This window comes from Atractosteus spatula, chromosome 10, assembly GCF_055471065.1.
Source record: "Atractosteus spatula isolate fAtrSpa1 chromosome 10, fAtrSpa1.hap1, whole genome shotgun sequence".
Classification (NCBI taxonomy): domain Eukaryota; kingdom Metazoa; phylum Chordata; class Actinopteri; order Semionotiformes; family Lepisosteidae; genus Atractosteus; species Atractosteus spatula.
In genome coordinates, this window is record NC_142715.1 from 19661805 (window position 1) to 19683806 (window position 22002).

At 42.6% G+C, this 22002-nt stretch overlaps 1 protein-coding gene across 1 annotated transcript; it reads left to right on the forward strand.

Annotated features, from left to right (window-relative positions):
* The first annotated feature begins 343 nt into the window (after positions 1–343).
* LOC148825676 (scavenger receptor cysteine-rich type 1 protein M130-like) lies at positions 344–14670 on the forward strand. The gene is made up of 8 exons (XM_088926335.1): positions 344–353; positions 950–1048; positions 7789–8100; positions 8855–9169; positions 10083–10310; positions 10610–10708; positions 13567–13881; positions 14273–14670. The coding sequence occupies exons 1-8, from the start codon at positions 344–346 to the stop codon at positions 14668–14670; spliced, it is 1776 nt and encodes a 591-aa protein (XP_088782461.1).
* Positions 14671–22002: the final 7332 nt, after the last annotated feature.

Consider the following 22002-nt stretch of genomic DNA (forward strand, 5'->3'; position numbering starts at 1 on the left):
CAGTAGTGCATTGAAAACAAGGTGTACATGGCTGCTTACTGTACATAGCAGAGGTTGTTAATATTTTCACCATTAAGTTATAAAATCACCAATAAAACCATTCTTGCTTGATGGTAGTCACTCAATGTGATAAATAATCACACAAATGAGTGAAATACAATATTCAAACAACATTTTGCTGTATAACTGTTAATCTTAAAAAACAATACTTTCTGATGTAGAAAGTGGGGAAATATCAAGTGAATTTTACCTGAAGATTGTATTGTTCTTGTAAGCTGCAATAAAACAAGTATAATCAATAAGTTGTGAACATGTCATTGTTCAAGATGATTCCTCTCATGTTATGAATGCAGGTCAGCATTTAAAACATCTATGGATCAGCTTTCTGGTAATGATGTGCAGTTGACCAAAACTTAATGATTTTTACAGGTTCATCCCTGTCAGCTCTAGACGGTGGAGTCCGGCTGTCAGGAGGAGAGAGTCACTGTGATGGTCAAGTGGAGGTTCACTACAACAGCACCTGGGGGAGACTCCTCCAGCACTCCTGGGGCTACAGAGAGGCCTCTGTGGTCTGCAGACAGCTGGGCTGTGGCTCTGTAGTGCTAATATACAACTCCTCTCTGTATGAGACAGGTGACAGTGCACTGTGTCTGACAGGTATTCAGTGCTCTGTAGTACAAGTCTATAACTCCTCTGTGTATGGGACAGTGACAGTGCTGTGTGTCTGACAGGTATTCAGTGTTCTGTAGTACAAGTCTATAACTCCTCTCTGTACGGGACAGTGACAGTGCTGTGTGACAGGTATTCAGTGCTCTGTAGTACAAGTCTATAACTCCTCTCTGTATGGGACAGTGACAGTGCTGTGTGTCTGACAGGTATTCAGTGCTCTGTGGTACAAGTCTATAACTCCTCTCTGTGTGAGACAGTGACAGTGCTGTGTGTCTGACAGGTATTCAGTGCTCTGGTAACGAGTCTCACTTGGTGAACTGCAGCTCTCCACAGACAGTCAACTGTAGTGCTGGACAGGAAGTGTCTCTGCTCTGCTCAGGTAGGAGCCATTTGGTCTATTTGAAGTTTCTTTTTCATTAGTTTAACACATCAGTCTTCACTGTCATGGTATGGTTTCAATACGGTTTCAATATATGGATGAGCTGTTCTCCTGCTAGCGGCAATTGTAAAAATAGCCCTTCTTCCCTTCTTTGTTTAACCTAAAGAATTCCATGAAGAAATCCTTAATCATGAAACCATCACTTATAATAATTCATCCAGATTCACACGCTCACACTGGAGACAACAGCAGCCTATAATAGTGGACTATTTTTATGTATTCGGCTATGTAAGAAACAGACCAAAAGTAATTCTCTGATTGGGCTGTGAGCCGCCTGGGTGCAGCATTACAGTCCATTGCCAATTACCACTATGAAGACAATAAAAGTTAAAAAAATGTTAATATGTTTCCAAAACATCCACTTGTGATATTTTAGCTGCTTAGTTACACAATTAATATTACTATCAAGTGGTATAAAATCAGTACAACTTTGATTTTTTACAATAACAGCAAGTGGTGTTCTTACTACATATTCTAAGAAAAGGATAAAACGTTATAATTTTTATTAAATACAGTATATAAATTATATAATGTTGGAACAAGCTTAAAACCATAACCCACTGTAAGTTACCAAGCTAAAGACTTTGATGCATAAAATATTTCTGAAGAAGGGGGAATAATGTGTATTTCTGTCCTACTGAGCAATCTTGCTTTTAGAAAAAATATAGCTAGTTTTTAATCAGTTTAATGTTGTAAACTGTAATACACAGTTTAAAACTATTAAAAGTCTAAATACATAAGTTCTGTAACTGGAAAGCAATTGTTCCTTAGCATTGACCAGGATTCGAAACCAGGAGATTTCTGGTGAAAGCCGAAATGCTTCACTTGCCATGTAAGCTTTCACTGCTCCAGCTGGCGGTTTTACAAACTACTGCATCCTATTTAAAAAAACCTGCGGTACCTTGCAAACCGTGCACTGCGAATTACTGCAGCATCCCTCGCACATTGTGAATAGCTGGATCTGTATATTGTGATACCTGCTGCACTGATCTGGTAGAGGCAGACTGGAGCCAGGAGGTCTGAGTAAAGCAGGCTGAGCAAACAGATAAAAGTGAAACTAAATCCAAAAACTTTCCTTGAGAGATCTACTCAGTCTGATGTCTTTGTCATCCTTTCCACTCTTAGGTGAGAATCACACTTCTCACTCCAACATCAGCTGACATCTTACCCTCTTTACAAAATGAATACAAAAGGTAAAAATCATCCCAGCCCCTAAATATCTCCTTTAAAACCCCTTCTCTTTCCAAAACCCAGTCAACAAACCTATTCTACAAACTTAACCAATGAAACTCCTTAACAGACTTTCCCTCACAACATACCAAATACCTGAAGATGACTAAATCTGTGCTTTGAGATACAGCAGGACAGATTTTATTTTGAAATCATCTGAATCACAATGACAAAACGCAGGTTACAATTGACAATGGACAATTTACAATCGACAATCAACAATCATCTATTAAAAATTAACTTATTGTGTAATTTGGAAGGCAAATGGTTAAATCAGCACATACTAACTATGACAAAGGGGTTTATAAACTTATCCTACCAATTTTTCTAGGGGTTTCATTTGTAATTACTTATCAGAATGACTTCACAACACAGTAGATAAACAGAAAAAATGAAACGTTACTGAATGTGCAGTGTATGGAATATAATTCAGTCATGAATTAAATATTAAGATTCTAATAGGTTACGGTAAAAAAAAAATTACATAATTAATATTTTCAAGGCAAACAATGTATAAATGTAAAAAATAGATCAGTATAAAAATGAGTTATCTATAATGGAAGCAATATGACATGCTCCAGATTGAACGTGAATGAATACTGAGCATCTGTGAAGCACTTGTTCGTTATGAATAGTTTGTACTATTACTATTTTTTTATTTTGTGTTCTCACTTACAAAGTACAACACTCAGAGTAAGGTGACTCACCAATGTTTAAATATCTTACCTGATATAGACTAGCGGTCAGACCACTCTTATGCAGTTTTTACATGTGGGGTTCTCGTGTACTAAAGCAACAGACTGGTTATCAGTGATTCAGCTTTCTCACACCACAGCAACTGACCACTGTAGTGACCACAGTTCCAAGAAAACATGTCCCAGCCCTCTGAGGACACACACACACACAGACACACACACACAGACACAGACACAGACACACACACACACACACACACACACACTGTGCTGGTGGACTATGCAGTATCTCTCACACAGTCACTGTACTGGGAGACTCTCCAGTATCTCACACACAGTCACTGCTCTGGGAGACTCTCAGTATCTCACACACAATCAATGTGCTGGGAGACTCTCAGTATCTCACACACAATCAATGTGCTGCTAGACTCTCAGTATCTCACACACAATCAATGTGCCGCTAGACTCTCCAGTATTTGACACACAGTCACTGTGCCGCTAGACTCTCCAGTATTTGACACACAGTCACTGTGCCGCTAGACTCTCCAGTATTTGACACACAGTCACTGTGCCACTTGACTCTCCAGTATGTTACAGACAATCAGGATCTGAAGATGACAGCTAGTGGACTTTGTGTCTCCACTGTTTCTAATAGCAATCCAGTCAAATAGGTTCAAGAAAATGTAACTATGTGTGTACATTATGAATATCTATAAATATACAAAATATTCTGTAGTAATGGTAATAAGTACTTTTCTCTCTCCCCAGGCCATGATGATGTGAGACTGGTGAATGGTGCCAGTCCCTGTGAGGGTACAGTGGAGATTAGGTATAAAGGAGAGTGGGGGACAGTTTTTCAGGCTAACTGGGATCTGGATGATGCTGCAGTGGTGTGCAGACAGCTGGGCTGTGGATCTGCTCTATCAGCTCCAGGAAGAGCTCACTTTGGACCAGGGTCTGGATCAGTTCTGCTGGGATACATTTCCTGCAGAGGGTCAGAGTCTGCACTGAGGGACTGTGGAAACACTGAAGTGAAAGACTGGGCCATACCTCATGACTATGACGCTGGAGTGAGGTGTTTTGGTAGGAGTCACAAACTCTCTCAAAACTCTTCTGACTTTTGAAAATGATAAAAAAAACAGTATATAACTGTTATACAGTATCTAACCAGTATATTGAAACCAACTGTAACTTACTTTACACTATGCCTGGTTTTTACAGTTACTGCTCCCTCTTTTACATGTTTTTATTAAAAACAAATATTATAAATACATTTTATAATTAAATAAAATATTACATAATTTTAATGTAGCAATTATACCTAAAATAACTCAAGTAAATATTATATTTATTAACTGATAATTATATTTCAAATTGCACCTGATTTGTGTGTTTCTGCAGAAGGACAATATGAAGTGTCTCTGTCTCTTTGAACCTCTGTCCAGGACTTTTATTAGTGTCAGTCAGTTTAAACAGCCAGGCTGTGGTCACTGAGTCTGTATCTACTTCACTGTGCCTATATTGTTCAAAACTCTTAATGCCTACAGAGGCCACACAAGAGATGAGCTGCCTTCTAACTAAATACAATGCAACCTGCAGTTAGATCTCTCCATCTACACCCTGGATGTCACAAAATAAATAGGAGCTTATATCCCTATCCATAAAATGCACACTAAGCAGGAAAGACACTTCTAACCGATGTGTCTTTTACCCAGGAAACCCAAGTTCCCTAAAAACACAGAATAGCATGCTCTCTCTAGCAAGGTTCAGATATTTAGCTCCAGTAAGATTTAATTTGGATGATCACGAACTAGGGGCTCTTGTCTGACACAAGCCTCAAGTCCCATCTCCTCTGGACTTCTCTCTCTCTTCTCCTTCCTGCTTATTGTTTCTTCTTCCTTTTCTTCTTCTTAATGTGATCTCAAATTTTGTGTCTGTACTGCTCCTTGACAATCATTAATCCACAACTTACCTAGGTATACTAAGGTAAATTTTACAATAATTTTTGCTCAAGGTATCCCCCAGACCTTAGCAAACATCCTCACTGCTTTGAAGTTAGAAGTGTTTACTCTTCCAAGTTTCACAAACTTTATCTAAAATCTAAGAGACACTTCTCAGTTACCTAAAACTGTAACAGTGGTATTTTGGTGTCAGTTTTAGGTGTGTCTTAATGGTATTGTGGGCTCAGTGATGTAGTGGACTGTGTATTTAGCTGCACTACCAGCTGTCCAAGGGGCTGATTCTTGGTGGTGGAGTGACTGTCAGTCTGATTCAGATGAGCCCAGCATTTGAGAATTTAATGTGAGATTAGCTCTCAGCGTAGCATTGGATATAAATAGAAAAGAAAGAGAGCAGTTCATATTTTGCCTTCTTTAAGGTGGTCATGCATTTTCTTGCAATGCACTGTAGCCAGGAGCTGACTGCTAGACCCAGGTGTATGTAAGTAGAGCTGAACTCCATGAGATTGTGGTAGTCTCTGAGATCTGCTTTCATGTGGAGAAGAACAACCCTGGTCTTGTCCAGATGTGTGTCAGTGCCCAGGTCAGACTGGTCTGCTCCAGCAGTGCCAGGCTGTGACAGTCCTGGTGTTGTCCAGAGTGTCTGTCAGTGCCCAGGTCAGACAGTCCTGCTCCAGCAGTGCCAGACTGTGACAGTGCTGGTCTTGTCCAGAGTGTGTGTCAGTGCCCAGGTCAGACAGTCCTGCTCCACCAGTGCCAGGCTGTGACAGTCCTGGTCTTGTCCTGAGTGTCTGTCAGTGCCCAGGCCAGGCTGTGACAGTCCTGGTCTTGACTAGAGTGTGTTTCAGTACCCAGGTCAGACAGTCCCTGCTCCAGTCTCTGAACTGTGTGAAACCTGGAAGGAGAGACATGCTGTATGATAATCAACTATTCTAGAGTTTTTATTTGTTCCATGGGTGGTTCTCTTTTCAGCAGTTCAGTAATATCTATGGACATGCTGAGCAGCAGGACTTATAATAATAGTTTAAATGCTTAATTTGTTGGAACAGGAGCTGAGTCTCATATGGTCAAGACACCAGTCTGAATGCTGACCTGTGTCTCAGCTGATTCTGGGAAAAGTTTGACAGATTTTCAATGGACTCCTCAGCAGTATCTATGGCCCTGGTGATGACAAAGAGAAAGACTTAACAATCCTGCATTCAGACACACCTACACCAGTCATTCTGTGTGTACTAGTCTCTTTCATTTCTTACTCAAGAGCTGTAATAAGACCCCTGTGACAGAGTGGGTTTTCGGGCTGCCTTTTCGCCCAGTAGAGGGTTGATACTTCTAGTAGAAGTAGAGAGCTGACACACAGTGTATGAGATGTGTTTCTTCTTGTCCTCAAGTTTGACCTAATAGCGAGAGACTCTTGGGCACTGATCGTGAAGTAATACAGATTTCTGCTGTCTTGCAGCTGATGCTGGGGTTCTGAGGCAAACACAAGGGGAATCACGTGAGAATGTTTTATAGGGTTCCCTAATGAGGACCCAGGTGATACTAATTCCCTTTTCATGCAAAAACTGGTTAGAGAGGGAACAGCTGGAGTGCCCTCTAGTAGTGTACAGTACAAGGATTTTTCATACTGTCACACCCCACACTGCAGTTTTAAGATTAAACACTTAACCTTTTTTACAGAAAACCAAAAACAAACTAACACTGTAAACCAAAGATTTTTAATATAATAGTAATAACTGTTTCTGCTGAAGGGAACGTGAGAGATCTGTCAAACTCTCAACACCCTGGCAGCATCATATCCAAGGAAAGGGAACAGACTGATTTGATCATTTAACAAGATGTTTTTGTATTTTTTACTGGACTTTTTTTTATTGTACAGCCTGTTGTAGTGAAAATCTTTATCGAGACTCAGGATTATGGACATTTTTTAGTTTGATTTAATGCAGCTCTTCTAGAAGCAGGTTGATTGGATTCACTTGGGTAGATTTAAACCCAGCAAAGTACCTCCAGACCTGACAGTTTTATGAGCTACCACATCCCAAGAGCTATAGAAGAATACAGGGTTTGTATGACTTGTACACGTTGTCTGATGATTTTAATTGTTGCTTAAGCATATCTCAAGGTAGATCTGGGCATGAGGCTTCAGTTTCTCTGACTGCTGTTGAGACCCCAGGAGCTGCTCCTACTGTCTGTCTAGATCTCAGTCCTGCTTCATTCTCTCTCAAGATCTCAGGTCTGTACAGAGTCCAGTCCAACTCTCTGACTGTCCTTCTGCACCTCTTCCTGGATGAAAGGGTGCTGAGGCTATATTGACCTGCTAATATTAAATTATCTAAATTTAAAAACTGAGTTTATTTTGACAGTTTATATGTCCGAACATTTAGAAATGCTACTTGAATTATTGAATAAAAAGATGGTTTTGTGCTGTTTTAAATTTAGGATTAAAATATTTAATACAAAAGATCTACACACAGTTATCTCTTTACATTTACATTACTGTGTCATGTTATGCACACTGTTAATGTGCTCTAATACTGCTACAGTTTGTCAGATGCTTTGTGTATACCTGTGTCACATGTCTGGTCAAGTCTATTGTACTGGATGCAGATGGATGTGTCCCAGATGGATGAGATTAAAATAAGCAGGCATCACTGTCACGCCAGAGCAGAACAAGACGTTTTAAACACAGAGAGGGTTCACTCTTATGTTTTAAATACAGTAAATACTAGAAGGGGAACTCATAAGAACCTCAGTTAATGTCTTGCAGCATTGTGAAGATTAAATGTCAACTTATCTTTAGGTACAGGAGTGCGGTTAGCAGGGGGCAGGAGTCTCTGCTCTGGTAGAGTCGAGGTTCTACGTGGTCCGTCCTGGAGTACGATCTGTGAGGCCGACTTTGACATGAAGGACGCAGAGGTCATCTGTCGCCAACTAGACTGCGGATTTCCGACACAGCTGCTGAGAGGGGCTCATTTCGGAGAGGGGCAGGGGCTGATCAGGACAGAGGAGATCCAGTGTCGGGGAAATGAGACCAGAATCCATGACTGTCCCACCTCAACCAGAGAGCATCAGAGCTGCACTCACAGCAGTGACATCAGCCTGGTCTGTACAGGTGAGAGCACTGCTGTCTATACTGATCCCCAGCTGTGTAAACACTTCAATATCTCACTCTGAGCTGCTCTCACAGCAATGAGATCGGCCTGGTCTGTACAGGTGAGAGCACTGCTGTCTATACTGATCCCCACTTATGTAAATACTTCAGTATCTCACGCTGGGCAGTGTGGGCTAATTAGTTCTCTTCATCATAGCTTTGCCCACTAACCTTTGAGAGCATTGTCTGTTCTACAGTGACATCATCTTTTTTAATTAAATACCTAAAGACAAAATGGCAAAAGTCATTAGTGTGTATGTCCTTGCTTTTTTGAAGGTATTTAGTAATTTTAAGACATTTCAATTTGCACGTTTTATTTGTTTGTCTTTTGCGTTTCGGGCCACCGTATATTGCACCCCAAACTAATATCTTTGGATCAGTCAGCGAGCTGCAGCAGGCAGTGGCCTTGTGGTCATGTGATTTCCACATTGCTTGATTCATCTTTGTTTGTCACAGTGTGACAGATAATTACTCTTGTGTACTGAAGTTAAATATTCAATAAGTATGTGTAACTTTGAGAAGTTATTGTACAATGAACACACTGTTAAAATCAACCATTATAACACTGCATTCATACAGTACAGCTCCTGACTCCTCTGTCCTTTGTATAAAGACTATAGTGATGTTAATGCCGCACAGCTCCTGAGTCATCAGTCCTTTGTATAAAGACTAGAATGGTGTTAATGTTCTACTGACTCACCTGTCCTGTCTGCAGACTACAGTGGCTACAGGCTGGTGGGCGGTCCTGACTCCTGTTCTGGCCGGGTGGAGCTGCAGTACCGCGGTGAAAACAGGACAGTGTGTGACCAGTACTGGGACCTGAGAGACGCCACTGTTCTCTGCCAGCAGCTGGGCTGTGGGGAGGCTGTAGCAGCTCCAGGACAGGCCTGGTTTGGACCAGGCAGTGGATCAAGGGGGGTTGATGTGTTTGACTGCCAGGGCAATGAGACACATCTCTCTCAGTGTGCTGTCTCTTCATGGGGCAGAGCGGCTTGCTCTCATGGGCAGGACGCTGGAGTCATTTGTTCTAGTAAGAATCAACACATATTTATATTTTCAGAATTAATAAAGCTTCAAACAAAAGATCAGTAAGAGGTCAAATCCAAATCTCTCCCACTTACTCATGAAGCAGCCAAATCCATTTACATCCAAGTCAGCTACACCAGTCCAACAGTTCAAGGTGCCACTGAAAGCAGTCCTCTTACTGGAATCACCAAGCCTCCCTTCCTTTTCAAACTGTCCTGACTTCCAGCACAACCATAGTCACCTCTCACCCAGACCTTTATTCCCATAATCCTCTCTCATTTCCACAGAGGTCCAGCACAACTTCTCAAGACCTCAAGACCACCCTTCATTCCATGATTTCCTCCATCCTTATCTGCTTTCTCTTTTCCTTCCATTACCCACCTCTTCATGCTGTTCTACAGGAGCCTGCCCTGTAGCTAATTCCAGCTCCACCCTCCTTGTGTTATCAAACACACAAGTCAGTCCACATTCACATTCCTCATTCATAGCCCTGCAGTTTGTGCACCATCTAGTGTCCCAGTCACCTGCTGAGGTGCTGAGAATCCCTCCATCCCCTTACACGTGGGCTCAACTGACCTGCCCAGCACTGGCACATCCTCTTCAACCATGAGGAAGCTGCTGCACGGATGCAGCTGAAGTGAAGGAAGGGAAACTAAAAAAGATGTGCAGAGTTGTGGGCAGCCAGCCAGAATTTACACTGAACAGAGAGGAAGTGTGACATTAGAACTCGATGTCTTGCCAAATGTCTGAAACCATTTTGAAAATTATTAGGAATATGTTTATGACAATATGTTCTGATTTAATAAACTGGGGTGTGTCATGCTAATTTTATATGAAAAAAAATGTTGTTCCTGAAAACCCTTCTGTTATTATTCTGATGTGTGAATGACAGTAAACATGATGATTCATTTTTACAGATTCCTCCCTGTCAGCTCTAGACGGTGGAGTCCGGCTGTTAGGAGGAAAGAGTCACTGTGATGGCCGGGTGGAGGTTCACTACAACAGCACCTGGGGGAGACTCCTCCAGCACTCCTGGGGCTACAGAGAGGCCTCTGTGGTCTGCAGACAGCTGGGCTGTGGCTCAGTGGTGCAAATATACAACTCCTCTGTGTTTGAGACAGGCGACAGTGCTGTGTGTCTAACAGGTATTCAGTGCTCTGTAGGACAAGTCTATAACTCCTCTCTGTATGAGACAGGCAACAGTGCTGTGTGTCTGACAGGTATTCAGTGCTCTGTAGGACAAGTCTATAACTCCTCTCTGTATGAGACAGGCAACAGTGCTGTGTGTCTGACAGGTATTCAGTGCTCTGTAGGACAAGTCTATAACTCCTCTCTGTATGAAACAGGCAACAGTGCTGTGTGTCTGACAGGTATTGAGTGCTCTATAGTACAAGTCTATAACACCTCTCTGTATGGGACAGTGACAGTGCTGTGTGTCTGACAGGTATTCAGTGCTCTGGGGACGAGTCTCACCTGGTGAACTGCAGTTCTCCACAGACAGTCAGCTGCAACACTGGACAGGATGCTGCCCTGCTCTGCTCAGGTAGGAGCCATTCGAAGTATTTTTTTTATTTATTTTTAACATATGCACATTGATATGTAGGACATAAAACACAAACCCTAAAATATTTTTCACAAAATATAACAACTGGACCTGTCAACAACAGTTAATATATTGTATGAAGTGATTTTTGTTTTTATTTTAAGTCCATTAATATGGACTGGCAATAAACCAGGGATAAATGTTTGAAATTTGAGTATGATTATAGAAGAGATTCCATATATTGTTCAATCCAGTCATCCCATTCTGTAGAGATACAGTGTTTAGTCATCAGGTTAATGCACTGCTGACAACAGATGTGAGGCCTGTAATTCAAATTCATTAAGATCTCCTTTCTTGCAGTTGTAAGCAACAGAGGTAAGAACTGAGAATATTTCCCTGACAAGTCAATAGATTAATTAAAACAGATGGGAACAATGAAAGCTTACAGCCTAAAGCAAAAAAACGTTTTATCTATTTCTTTTTTTGATAAAGAATGATTGATGGGCAATACCGGAAGGTATGGATGTAGATGCACTTACTACATCATGAGCAGAGTATTGAAAAGTACTGGTTCATTATGGCAATAAACAACCTTTTTAGTTATATTACTGATATGTAATGTTTTTTATTGAATGAGCTGGACTTAAATGGATATGACAGGAAAGTAAGTATTAAAACATTCAGATTCCTAACAACTGTATTGGAGATAGAGTCACAGAATCCAGGGGCTGGAAGGATGTGCCCTTAAGCATCTTGGAATGCAATATCTTGCTTGACAACAGAGGTCTGGTTCAGGGTTTGAATTGAAGCGTATCCATTGGGCATTGCTGTAAGTCTGAATCATCAGATTTCTTCTATGTCTTACTGTGTGTACTCAATCAAAAGAAATATGCATAACACATTTCATTTTTCTTTCTTCAGAATTATTTTTTCCATGTTGTGTCACTCTGAGAAAGCTGAAAATGTAGGCCTGGTCCTATGAGTCTACTACCTTGGATAGAAATTTGAGACAGATTGAACAAATATAAAAAAAAATCTACATATTTTTTATGGAGACAGAACCTGGAATATTTTTTCACCTTCCAAAAATATTTAAAAAATAATAAAAAATTTAAGATACACTGGCAGAGCTAGATGGCCTATACAGTATATAGCATTTAAGCAGTATAAAAAAGTTTCTTACTAACTTATCGCTACCTAATCAGAATCTGATTGATCTTCACTTGACAGGCTGACAATGAAAAGTAAAGAAAAGCTTGGCTTTTGCTCAGAATTGCCCTGAACATCTGTAATAATAATAATAATAATTGCTTACGCTTACATAGTGCTTTTCTGGACACTCCACTCAAGGCACTTTACAGGTAATGGGGACTCCCCTCCACCACTACCAATGTGCAGCATCTACCTGGATGATGCGACGGCAGCCATAGTGCACCAGAATGCTCACCACACAGCAGCTATCAATGGGGAGGAGAGCAGAGTAATGAAGCCAATTCATAGATGGGGATTATTAGGAGGCTAGCATTGGTAAGGGCCAATGGGAAATTTGCCAGGACACCAGGGTTACACCCCTACTCTTTTTGAGAAATGCCCCAGGATTTTTAATGACCACAGAGAGTCAGGACCTCGGTTTTAACCCTAACCCTAACCTCCCTTAGCCTGTGAATGGTCAGAAATCCCTGACTGACAGCTATTTCTATCTATCCGTTCAGATTTGCCCAAAAGTGAATGAAAAACTACTATATTTCTATTCTAAACCTCCATCACAAACTAGGAGAGAATGTCTTCAGCCTGAGGATGGCACAATATAGGAAACCAGAATCTTCTTAAATTACAAGACTGAGAGCTCTCTGTCACGACCACCAGCCAGCGGAGATCAACCCATAAGAGCACTAATCAGCACCAGCAGCGCGTTATTAATAGCAAGCGCCGCCGCAGGTGTTAACCCACCAGAACACGCTCTACCGTGCGGTACACTATTTAAACCATCCGCTGCTCAGTATTGAGTCTACTCTCTGAGAGCTCTACCTGGCGATTACTGTACCTTGTATCACTCTGGTTTTTGGACTCCTTTTGCCTTTTGACTTCGGACCTCACCTCTCGACTCGGATTGTTTGCCACCTGTGTTTGTCCCGGATTTTGACCCACCTTACTCCCTTCGACCACGATCTCTCCTCTTGATTTGGATTGTTTGCTTATATCGAACTCCCTGGTTTCTGAATCACCTATTCTCTTCGGACCACGAACTCGCCTTTTGTATTGATAGTACACCTGCTGTGTCTTCCGCCTACTCCTGCAGCTGCACAGGATCCATGTCTCTTCATCAGAAATTCCTTACCAAGGTTCACATTATTTAACAAGAATCTGAACTCCAGTTCTTCTCATCTGACATGCTTCTTCTCTCTTCCTTCCTTCAGTTACCTCTCTTTATCTTTGCTTATATTTCATCCTGTGAATTTTGACTCATGACGATTCTAATGACGAGGTAATTAGAGTAAACCAAAAGATTCCCTTTGTTCCTCTGTGCTTACCAGTCCTGCAGCTCTGTAAACTACTATTTTTTAGACTCCTAACTTTTTTTTCTAACGTCCTCATGTTAGCTTGAATGGCACCACACCAGCCACAATGATATATGTGTCTATATCACTGGGTACTGTCTCTCTCCTAGCCCAGTGCTCCCTCAGGCTGGTTGAGGCAGGAGGGGATTGTGTCAGTAATGTTTATAGATATGTGTTTATATCACTGGGTACTGTCTCTCTCCTAGCCCAGTGCTCCCTCAGGCTGGTTGAGGTAGGAAGTGATTGTGTCAGTCATGTTTATAGATATGTGTCTGTATCACTGGGTATTGTCTCTCCTAGCCCAGCGCTCCCTCAGGCTGGTTGGGGCAGGAGGCGACTGTGCTGGGAGGCTGGAGGTTTATCACAATGGCTCCTGGGGGACAGTCTGCGATGACTCCTGGGACCTGGCAGACTCTCAGGTGGTGTGCAGGCAGCTCCAGTGTGGAACGGCCCTTAGTGCTCCAGTTCCAGCCTCCTTCAGCCAGGGAACTGGACCCATCTGGCTGGACGAGGTGGGCTGTCTGGGGAATGAGTCATCTCTGTGGGAGTGTCCCTCAGCAGGGTGGGGACGGCATGACTGTGGACACAAGGAGGATGTTGGAGTGGTGTGTTCAGGTACAGGACTCCAGTCACACCAGGACTGTGTTCATATACTGCCAGGATCAAGCACAGTAACCCCTGTTCAAGACAAGAACAGGGACAGTAATGTGAAAATAAGCTTTATTGTAATAGTAATAGGGTGCTTGACATAATAATCCAAATATTCTCCAATTGGATTGTAATTTACAGAATGTTGACATTGATTAAAAAAATGTCAAGATTGTATTATTTTCTATTGAAAAACAGAATTTCATTACATTTATATAATTTGGGGAAAAAAGAAAATGAAATTATCTAATGTCACAGTAGTTAGCAGACACACTGTTTCTATCTGAGGTCTTTAATCTAGAAGTCTGTGTCAGTTCAGAGCAGGGTTCTCTCAGTCTGTCCAATTGTGTGTCCCCAGAGTTCAAGGAGCTGAGACTGGCCGAGGGCTGCTCTGGTCAGCTGGAGCTGTTCTACAATGGCACCTGGGGCAACGTGTGCTGGAATAGCATGAGTGAGGACACAGTGAGTCTGATCTGTCAGGAGCTAAACTGTGGGAAGAGTGGGCGTGTCGTTGATTCAGCCCCCAGACGGGACTCCGCTCCTCACTGGCTTGATGAATTTAAATGCCGCCCTCACGACTCCACGCTGTGGCACTGCCCCTCCTCTGCCTGGAACCAGAACCAGTGCACAGACTCTGAAGTGGCTTTGATCACCTGCTCAGGTAAGGACTCCGTCTTCCACCTGTCTGAGGGTCATAAGGGGCTGGATGTGTGTGTGTATGAAGGAGAGGGTGAAGGGGAAGGAGATCATGACTAGACTACAGACAGACCAGTGTTTCACTGTATTTGACCACACCCTGTGTTGGACAGTAAGACACTGAAGGTCAGGATTATGGTGGGATGACCCACAAGCTAATTTGACATAAATCTGTCTTCGGGTGAGGAAAACATTGACACCCAAACACGTCAATGATTGATTGGTTTCACAAACACTGCTCCTAGTAGCGTTTATTGCAATCTAAAAATGATGTTTGTGACTAACATGCTTGTCATTATTATCAAAACAAAAACAGGCAAAATACTTTGTGGTTCAAGAGAATTTTAAATTTCTTCATGGAAGAACAAGGAATGCCAAAATGTTTAATCTGTACACAACAGGTAACTGTTGTCAGAGAGCAATAGCAGTACTTGGAAAAGTGATTGTCTTGCTGATTTTATATTGCTTATCCCTAGTAAATAATGTTCTGTATTTATGGTGTTTATCTTGAGTCACATAATGCCTGTTTAGCCTTGCCCATTACTGATTATTTCCCACTTCTGAGACTGAACAATCTGCTAATAAAAAAATAAGGTGAGTCATCACTTATCAAAGGTGCTGAATGTTAGTTTTTTCAGACTTGTAAACTGAATTCCAGTATTTCTAATCCCTAATCCCAGAGTGCATGAAACTTTAAATCCAGCAGTTTACCAAAAGGTGTGCATGCAAGTCCCTCTTCAGACTTTCACACGGTGTTCATATTTTATTGCTCTAAAGCTGGCAATCACAGCATTTTCAAGTAGCAATTAATATTTGTTATATACACAATCCATACAACACATTAAAAAATGAAAGTAAATAAATATCTTATTTCAAAGATTAAAGGAGACATTATGACATTATGAGTACTGAAACCTGTAGCTAACGTACTCTGACATAATACACATCAATGTCATCATGCCCTGTATAATAATCTTAAATTAACAAGGTTTTTATTCTTTTAGCTGACGAGAAGAAGTCTGTGCCTCAAAGCTTCAAATCCTGTTCCACAGCCTCAGGCCACGAAATATGTTCAAGTGAGTTTAAAAAATGTGTGCATATGTTGATAAATTAAATCAGTTTTAAATTGTGTTTCACAGGTATGTGCCATATACACAGATACTGTGTACACTTAAAAAAATCCAAACAGATCCAGTCAGTGCACTGAACCAGACAGCAGCCTGGTTGTATTTTGCTTTGATGTTTATAAGATGTGTCAAACCGGGAAGGAGGAATATAGATTGGAGCACAGGCTGGTGGGGTCTGTGTCTCTGTGTCTGTCAATCAGTGTTATTTTGGCCTCTAGATTCCTGGTCCCTCAGGCTGGTGATCTTTGTGTCTCTTTGTCTGTTAATCAGTTTTATTTTGGTCTCTAGATTCCTGGCCCCTCAGGCTGGTCGGAGGAGGAGGTCACTGCTCAGGAGGGTGGAGGTTTATCACAATGGCTCCTGGGGGACAGTCTGTGATGACTCCTGGGACCTGCAGGATGCCCAGGTGGTCTGCAGGCAGCTGGGCTGTGGCGACGCAGTGGGCACAGTGGCTAATACATCATTTGGACAAGGGAGTGGCACCATCTGGCTGGACGAGGTGAACTGCAGGGGCAGTGAGCTCCACCTGAGGGACTGCTGGCACCTTCCCCTGGGACAGAGCGACTGTCGGCACAAGGAGGATGCTGGGGTCACCTGTACAGGTGAGTGGGAGCAGCTGGACGTCCCAGGGTGTTCAGGGCTGCTCTCAATACAGGAATACTGATGTAAATAATAATGAAGAAGCCAACACAAGCTCTGCTTGTTAAGATGAGTGCTTCTGGCCATTAAATACTCTTTATTGCTGCAGTGTGTGTTTCTCTGGGTCCATCATCACGCTTCCCTGCTCTCTGAAACTCAACCCATCACTTTTATGTTTTTCAGGTTGGGGATCACAAAACCATCCAGTGACGACAGGTAATACAGTTTGGCAGAAGAGGATAAGAGACATTTCAGTTTGTCTAAATGGTCCTGCTGATTCTCAGGAGTACTGCTGTCTATAAACCGTGGCATCTCTGTGTTTCATTTTTGTCAAGAAGAATAGAAGAACTGCTGTGAATCTCCTCATCAAAACCATTTTATCCTGTGTTACAGCTCTTCCTACTTCAACCAGCACTTCGTCTGTGAAAACAGGTAAATCCTCCAGTTTCTAATCTCTGTCCAGATGAGCTCACAGTAACTTTACTGTTGTCTAAGATGCTTCTTGCCACTATGTGGTTGAGAAAGAAGATCATTTCCTGATCTGTCTACCTCTCCCTCAGGCAGCACCAGGACAACACCCCAGACACAGCCGCTGGGAGGCCTGTCTGCCTCGCCCCTGGTCCTCCTGCTGCTGGGTGCTCTGCTCTTCGTGGTGCTTGCCCTGTTAGTGGGGCAGCTGATCCAGAACAGGAAGCTGAGGAAAGGTAGGGAGGAACTCATCTCTAGTGGTCATTACTGTCACTGTCATAGAACTCAGATTTCTATACTGAACTTGAGGAAGAAATCAAAATTTAAAATCAAGGTGAACCTGTCTAATTTAAAGGTTTGCTGGATCTGAACATTATTAATAGGGTAGAGAAATCCAGCCGAAGCTTGAAAAAGATTATCAACAATTACAGATGGAGATATGAGGAGATTTGCCAATCAAGAATCATAACATTTATGTGCACAAATGTCCAAAGAAGGTTTAGCAGCGAATTATTGATCTTGTACTCCACTCCCTGCATGTTAACCCTGAGTGTCTGTTTCCTCACACAGCCCTATCTAAGGGAGCACTCGCCCCCTATCATGATGCCGTCTATGAGGAAATAGAGTACAAACTGGCCAGAGAGGGAACCTACAGCGCCCCCAGGAGAGGTGAGTGGAGAGAGTCTTCAGGTGTGATTAGTCTTCACACTTGAGGATGATATTGTTACAATGCGTTGGTCAGGATCCGGACGTATGTGAAACAGACACTGGGAGGAGTCGATGAGAAACTGGGCAGGTTGACGAACAGTGGGGCGTGATGACTGTGCACTGGTCCTTGGGGAGGTGTGGTCCTGGCGTACAAGTCCAAGGGAGTCCAAAGAAAAATCAAGGGTGAAGTTCAAAAGTCCAGAGCCGGGTAATCCAAACGAGACAAGACAAGACAAGGTTTAGGAACTGGAATGGGATCCGGTGCAGGGACAGGGAATAAAACAGGATCACGAGGCCAGGCACTCTGAGACCCAGACTCAGCTTGGTCAGGATGCCGATAGGAGGCCTATGCCCTCAAGCCGCGGGCGTAGGGCGACTTGGTGGTAGGCGGGCCTCCTGGCATCCGTCTTCCAATGCAGAACCCAGAATAGTGTGAGTATCTGGCTTATATAAGGGGGGCTGGATAGAAGGCAGGTGCACAAAATCAACTAAAATGTGAAAGAGCCCAAGCGCCCTTAAGAGGAGGGATTACAATCTTGACAGATCTGAGTACTTACACTTGTAGAAAATCTCACACAAAAACCCACACTGGTTTTAAACCTGTAGAGTTTTCTTTCTCAACTGCTGTTAAAGTAAGTGAAGAAAATGAGCATAAACTCTGTGTTTCTGTTGACACCCTGTCTTCTCCCCCAGTAAGAGACAGTGCTGACTGACTGCAGCTATTACTGATCTGCCCTCCTGTTCACAGGAAGATTCCTCTCTGATGAGCTGCCCTCTGGATACGATGATGTGGAGGACAGTGAGGGAGACCCAGTACCAGGTGAGGGGAGGTGGAGTCAGGGGGCTCAGTGTAGGAGTGGGGGGTCTTCAGTCCAGTACTCACTCTCATCCCAAACCAGGCTGACATTTAGAGAACTTGAGTAGAAAATCCTGAATCTTACAAATCTTACCAAATATGTTCTATTCCTTACAAACTCTCCTCTTCAGTGTTGCCTCACGCTAACCAGCAGATCACAGAGGCTGAGCAACACTAGACCTGGTCAATACTGGGGTGGTAGACAGGGTGCTGCTCTAATTGGTTTTGATAGAAAAGGAGGTGGTGCCTCAGGTCCAGAATGATGACTGGGAAACTATGCTGCAAAAACTGCCTTTCAGATCACATGTTAAATTAGGGACCCTACAGTCTTGGCTTAACTATACTTAACCACACAGCATTTAAAATCACATTTAGAATTAGACTTGACAGTAACTTTGCAGCTCTGTGGTCAAAGTAACTCAGAGTCCTGAAGTGTAAATTCTCTGTCTCTCTGTGTGGTTCAGAAGAGTCGATACCCTCTCTGAAAGAAGAGATCCCAGAGCACTATGATGATGCTGTAACTGTACCTCAAAGCCCAGATGCCTTGTCAGGTGGGTTATTTCAGTCCAGTCAAATGGGGAAACTCTGCACCAATCTAAGTGAGTCTGAGTCTGCTGCCAGTGTCCAGCTCCTCTTCAGTTTCTCAAAGTGTCCACATCACCACTCTCTCTGTCCAAATACAGTCAACCTTTCTCTGCGCTGTTGTCCTTCAATGTCTTAATTGAAAATCTAGAAATTGTTCTTACAGAAGTGAATAGGACTAGAAATTGGGTTAATTGATCTTCTGTACTTAGAGCCTGGAGTTTGAGTTCCAGTGTGATGTTCAGTTAATCAGTTGGTTCTGATGAACTCCAGCAGTCCTGTGCTCTAGATAACTCAGTGTTCTGATTTGTGACAGTGAAGCTGTGCTCTGTGTGCTCTAGGAGAGCTGATGTCCTCTGTGAAAAAAGAGGCCCCAGAGTACTATGATGATGCTGTAACTATACCTCAGAGTCCAGATGCCTTGTCAGGTGGGTTATTTCAGTCCAGTCCCAAAGAGAAACCTTGCACCAATCCCAGAAACTCTGACTCTCTCTCCTCTCTCTATGCACTGCAGAGCACATCACACTGAGTCTGATTATTCTGCTGCCAGTGTCCAGCTCCTCTTTACATATTTCACAAGAATTCACAGCATAGCGCTCTCTGTACTGATACAGGCTGCACTGTTGTCATTCACCATCTCAATTAAAAAAAATGGAATGGGTTTGAAATGTATAATAGAATAGGGTTGCCTGATCCCCTGTAATTTAAATTTGATGTGTTACAGTGTTACATCTATGAACTGGCTTCATTACTCTGCTCTCCTCCCCACTAATAGCCGATGTGTGGTGAGCGTTCTGGCGCACTATGGCTGCCGTCGCATCATCCAGGTGGAAGCTGCACATTGGTGGTGGTGGAGGGGATCCCCATTACCTGTAAAGCGCTTTGAGTGGAGTGTCCAGAAAAAGCGCTTTATAAAGTGTAAGCAATTATTATTATTAATTACAGTAAAACTATCTGTGTGTGCTTCAGGAGACCTGATGTCATCTGTGAGAGAAGAGGCTCCAGATTACTATGATGATGCTGTAACTGTGCCCCAGAGCCCAGACACTGTGTCAGGTGAGTTATTATAAATTAGACTCAGGAGAACCCCCTGTAATCAGCCTACACATGCCTTCATATTAATTAAATTAAACACTAGCTCAATTACAATAAGAAAGAAGGGGTCTCAGGGAGACAGGCCAGTCAGAATGACAGAGACATTACTGACCTGCTCTTCTGTTCACAGGGAGACTCCTCTCTGATGAGACACCCTCTGGATACAGTGCGGGCGACAGTGAGGGAGACCCCATTTCAGGTAATGGGGCTACAGCCAGGGGGCTCAGTGTGAAAGAGGTAGTTCAGGAATAGAGAAGATGACCCCCAGTAATCCATCTCTGTGCCACTCTCATCCAAGACAAGAGGGTACCAGGTCTAAGTGGTGGCTCAAATTGTGCTTTATCCTGCAGGGATCAATAGAAGCTAATACAGATTGAGAGTCTTGATTGCCACAAGCTTTAAACACTTAGATCAGGGTCTCTGCAAAACCCACCCACTGTCACACCCAGCCAATCGGATGCTTTCAGTATCGTTTTCTGGCTATAGTCCAGCCAATCCCTGACCAGGAGTCCTGAACTCTACATGTCAGCCTAGTGTTTCCCTGTCCTGTTCAGCCCTGCTAGAGGCCTGAGATCACCTACCGATCTGACCAGAGAGAGGTCTTCAGATACCCAAAGAGAATTTTAGAAAATACTGTCAAAGCTTTTCCGCACTCTGGTTTTATAACACTGGTACATTGTTGGTAAGTAAAATCTGAAGTAATCATCAATTTGTTCTAAAAGGTACATTTTTAATTTTAATTCAAATGAATTCCTATAAAAGCTTTGGATTATAATATACTTTCACTAACTTATTCATCTGACCAATCGTATTCACGTCTTAAGTATAACATTCTTTTTTGTAATCCTGTCTAATATTATTCGTTTATATAATTAATGGTTGTTAAAATCACACTTAAAAAAACATACTGTACCCATGCATAAAAAATCATGGGTCCAATTCTAAATCAAAAATGTCATCTAGGAGAGTCATTCCTGTCCATCAGCCTCTCCACAGCCTGTCTCTGACTCTGTGTCTCTCTGTCAGGTGTCCCCCACACTGGTCCTGGAGTGGACAGGGTCCTGCCCACACTGCTCCCTGAAGAACAAGCCCCTGCCCCTGACAGGACTGACTATGATGATGTTGGGGACAAGTCTCAGGGAGAGGATGGGTTCTATGAGACTGACAGGGCTGTCTGAGAGAAATTCCTCCTGCAGGTCTAGACACAGAAGAGCTTCACTAACAGAGTCACACAGTCTTAGAGCAACTCTGAGCACTGAGACTGTCTCACACTGTCTGTGACCTGAGTCCACTTCACTCCACTGTTCCACACTGACACTGTCTGTGACCTGAATCCACTTCACTCCACTGTTTCCACACTGACACTGTCTATGACCTGAGTCCACTTCACTCCATTGTTTCCACATTCAGACTGTGGCCTGAGTGCACTTCACTCCACTGTTTCCACACTGTCCTCAGTGTCTGTGTCTACAGTACCTGCAGCTTGTGTTTTGCAAAACTGAGGCTTGAACATCCCATTTCTGCTCAGCCTTTCTTTTTCTACCATTTGATATAGGATATCAAATCCAGATATAGGAAATAAAATTGTTGATTGATGTACAGTTCTGAATGTACCACTTTTGATGGGAATATTTTTAAATACATTTTATTAAAGTTTTGCTTTGCAATAATCCTTGGTTTTGTTATGCTCATTTCTAATGTATGACATTAAAGGTATCATTAAAAATTAAGGAGCCCTTGGTCACTCGCTAAAATCAAGAGAAAGAAGAAAGTTAGTTGTTTGTTTCAAATCATAAGTATCAGTAGATCGACACAAATGAACACTGTACACAAAGTTAGACACAACATGATACAACCTAAATGTTATTTAAATTTCCCTACAAATCAAGAGAAATCATGGGTCCTGCAAGAAGACAC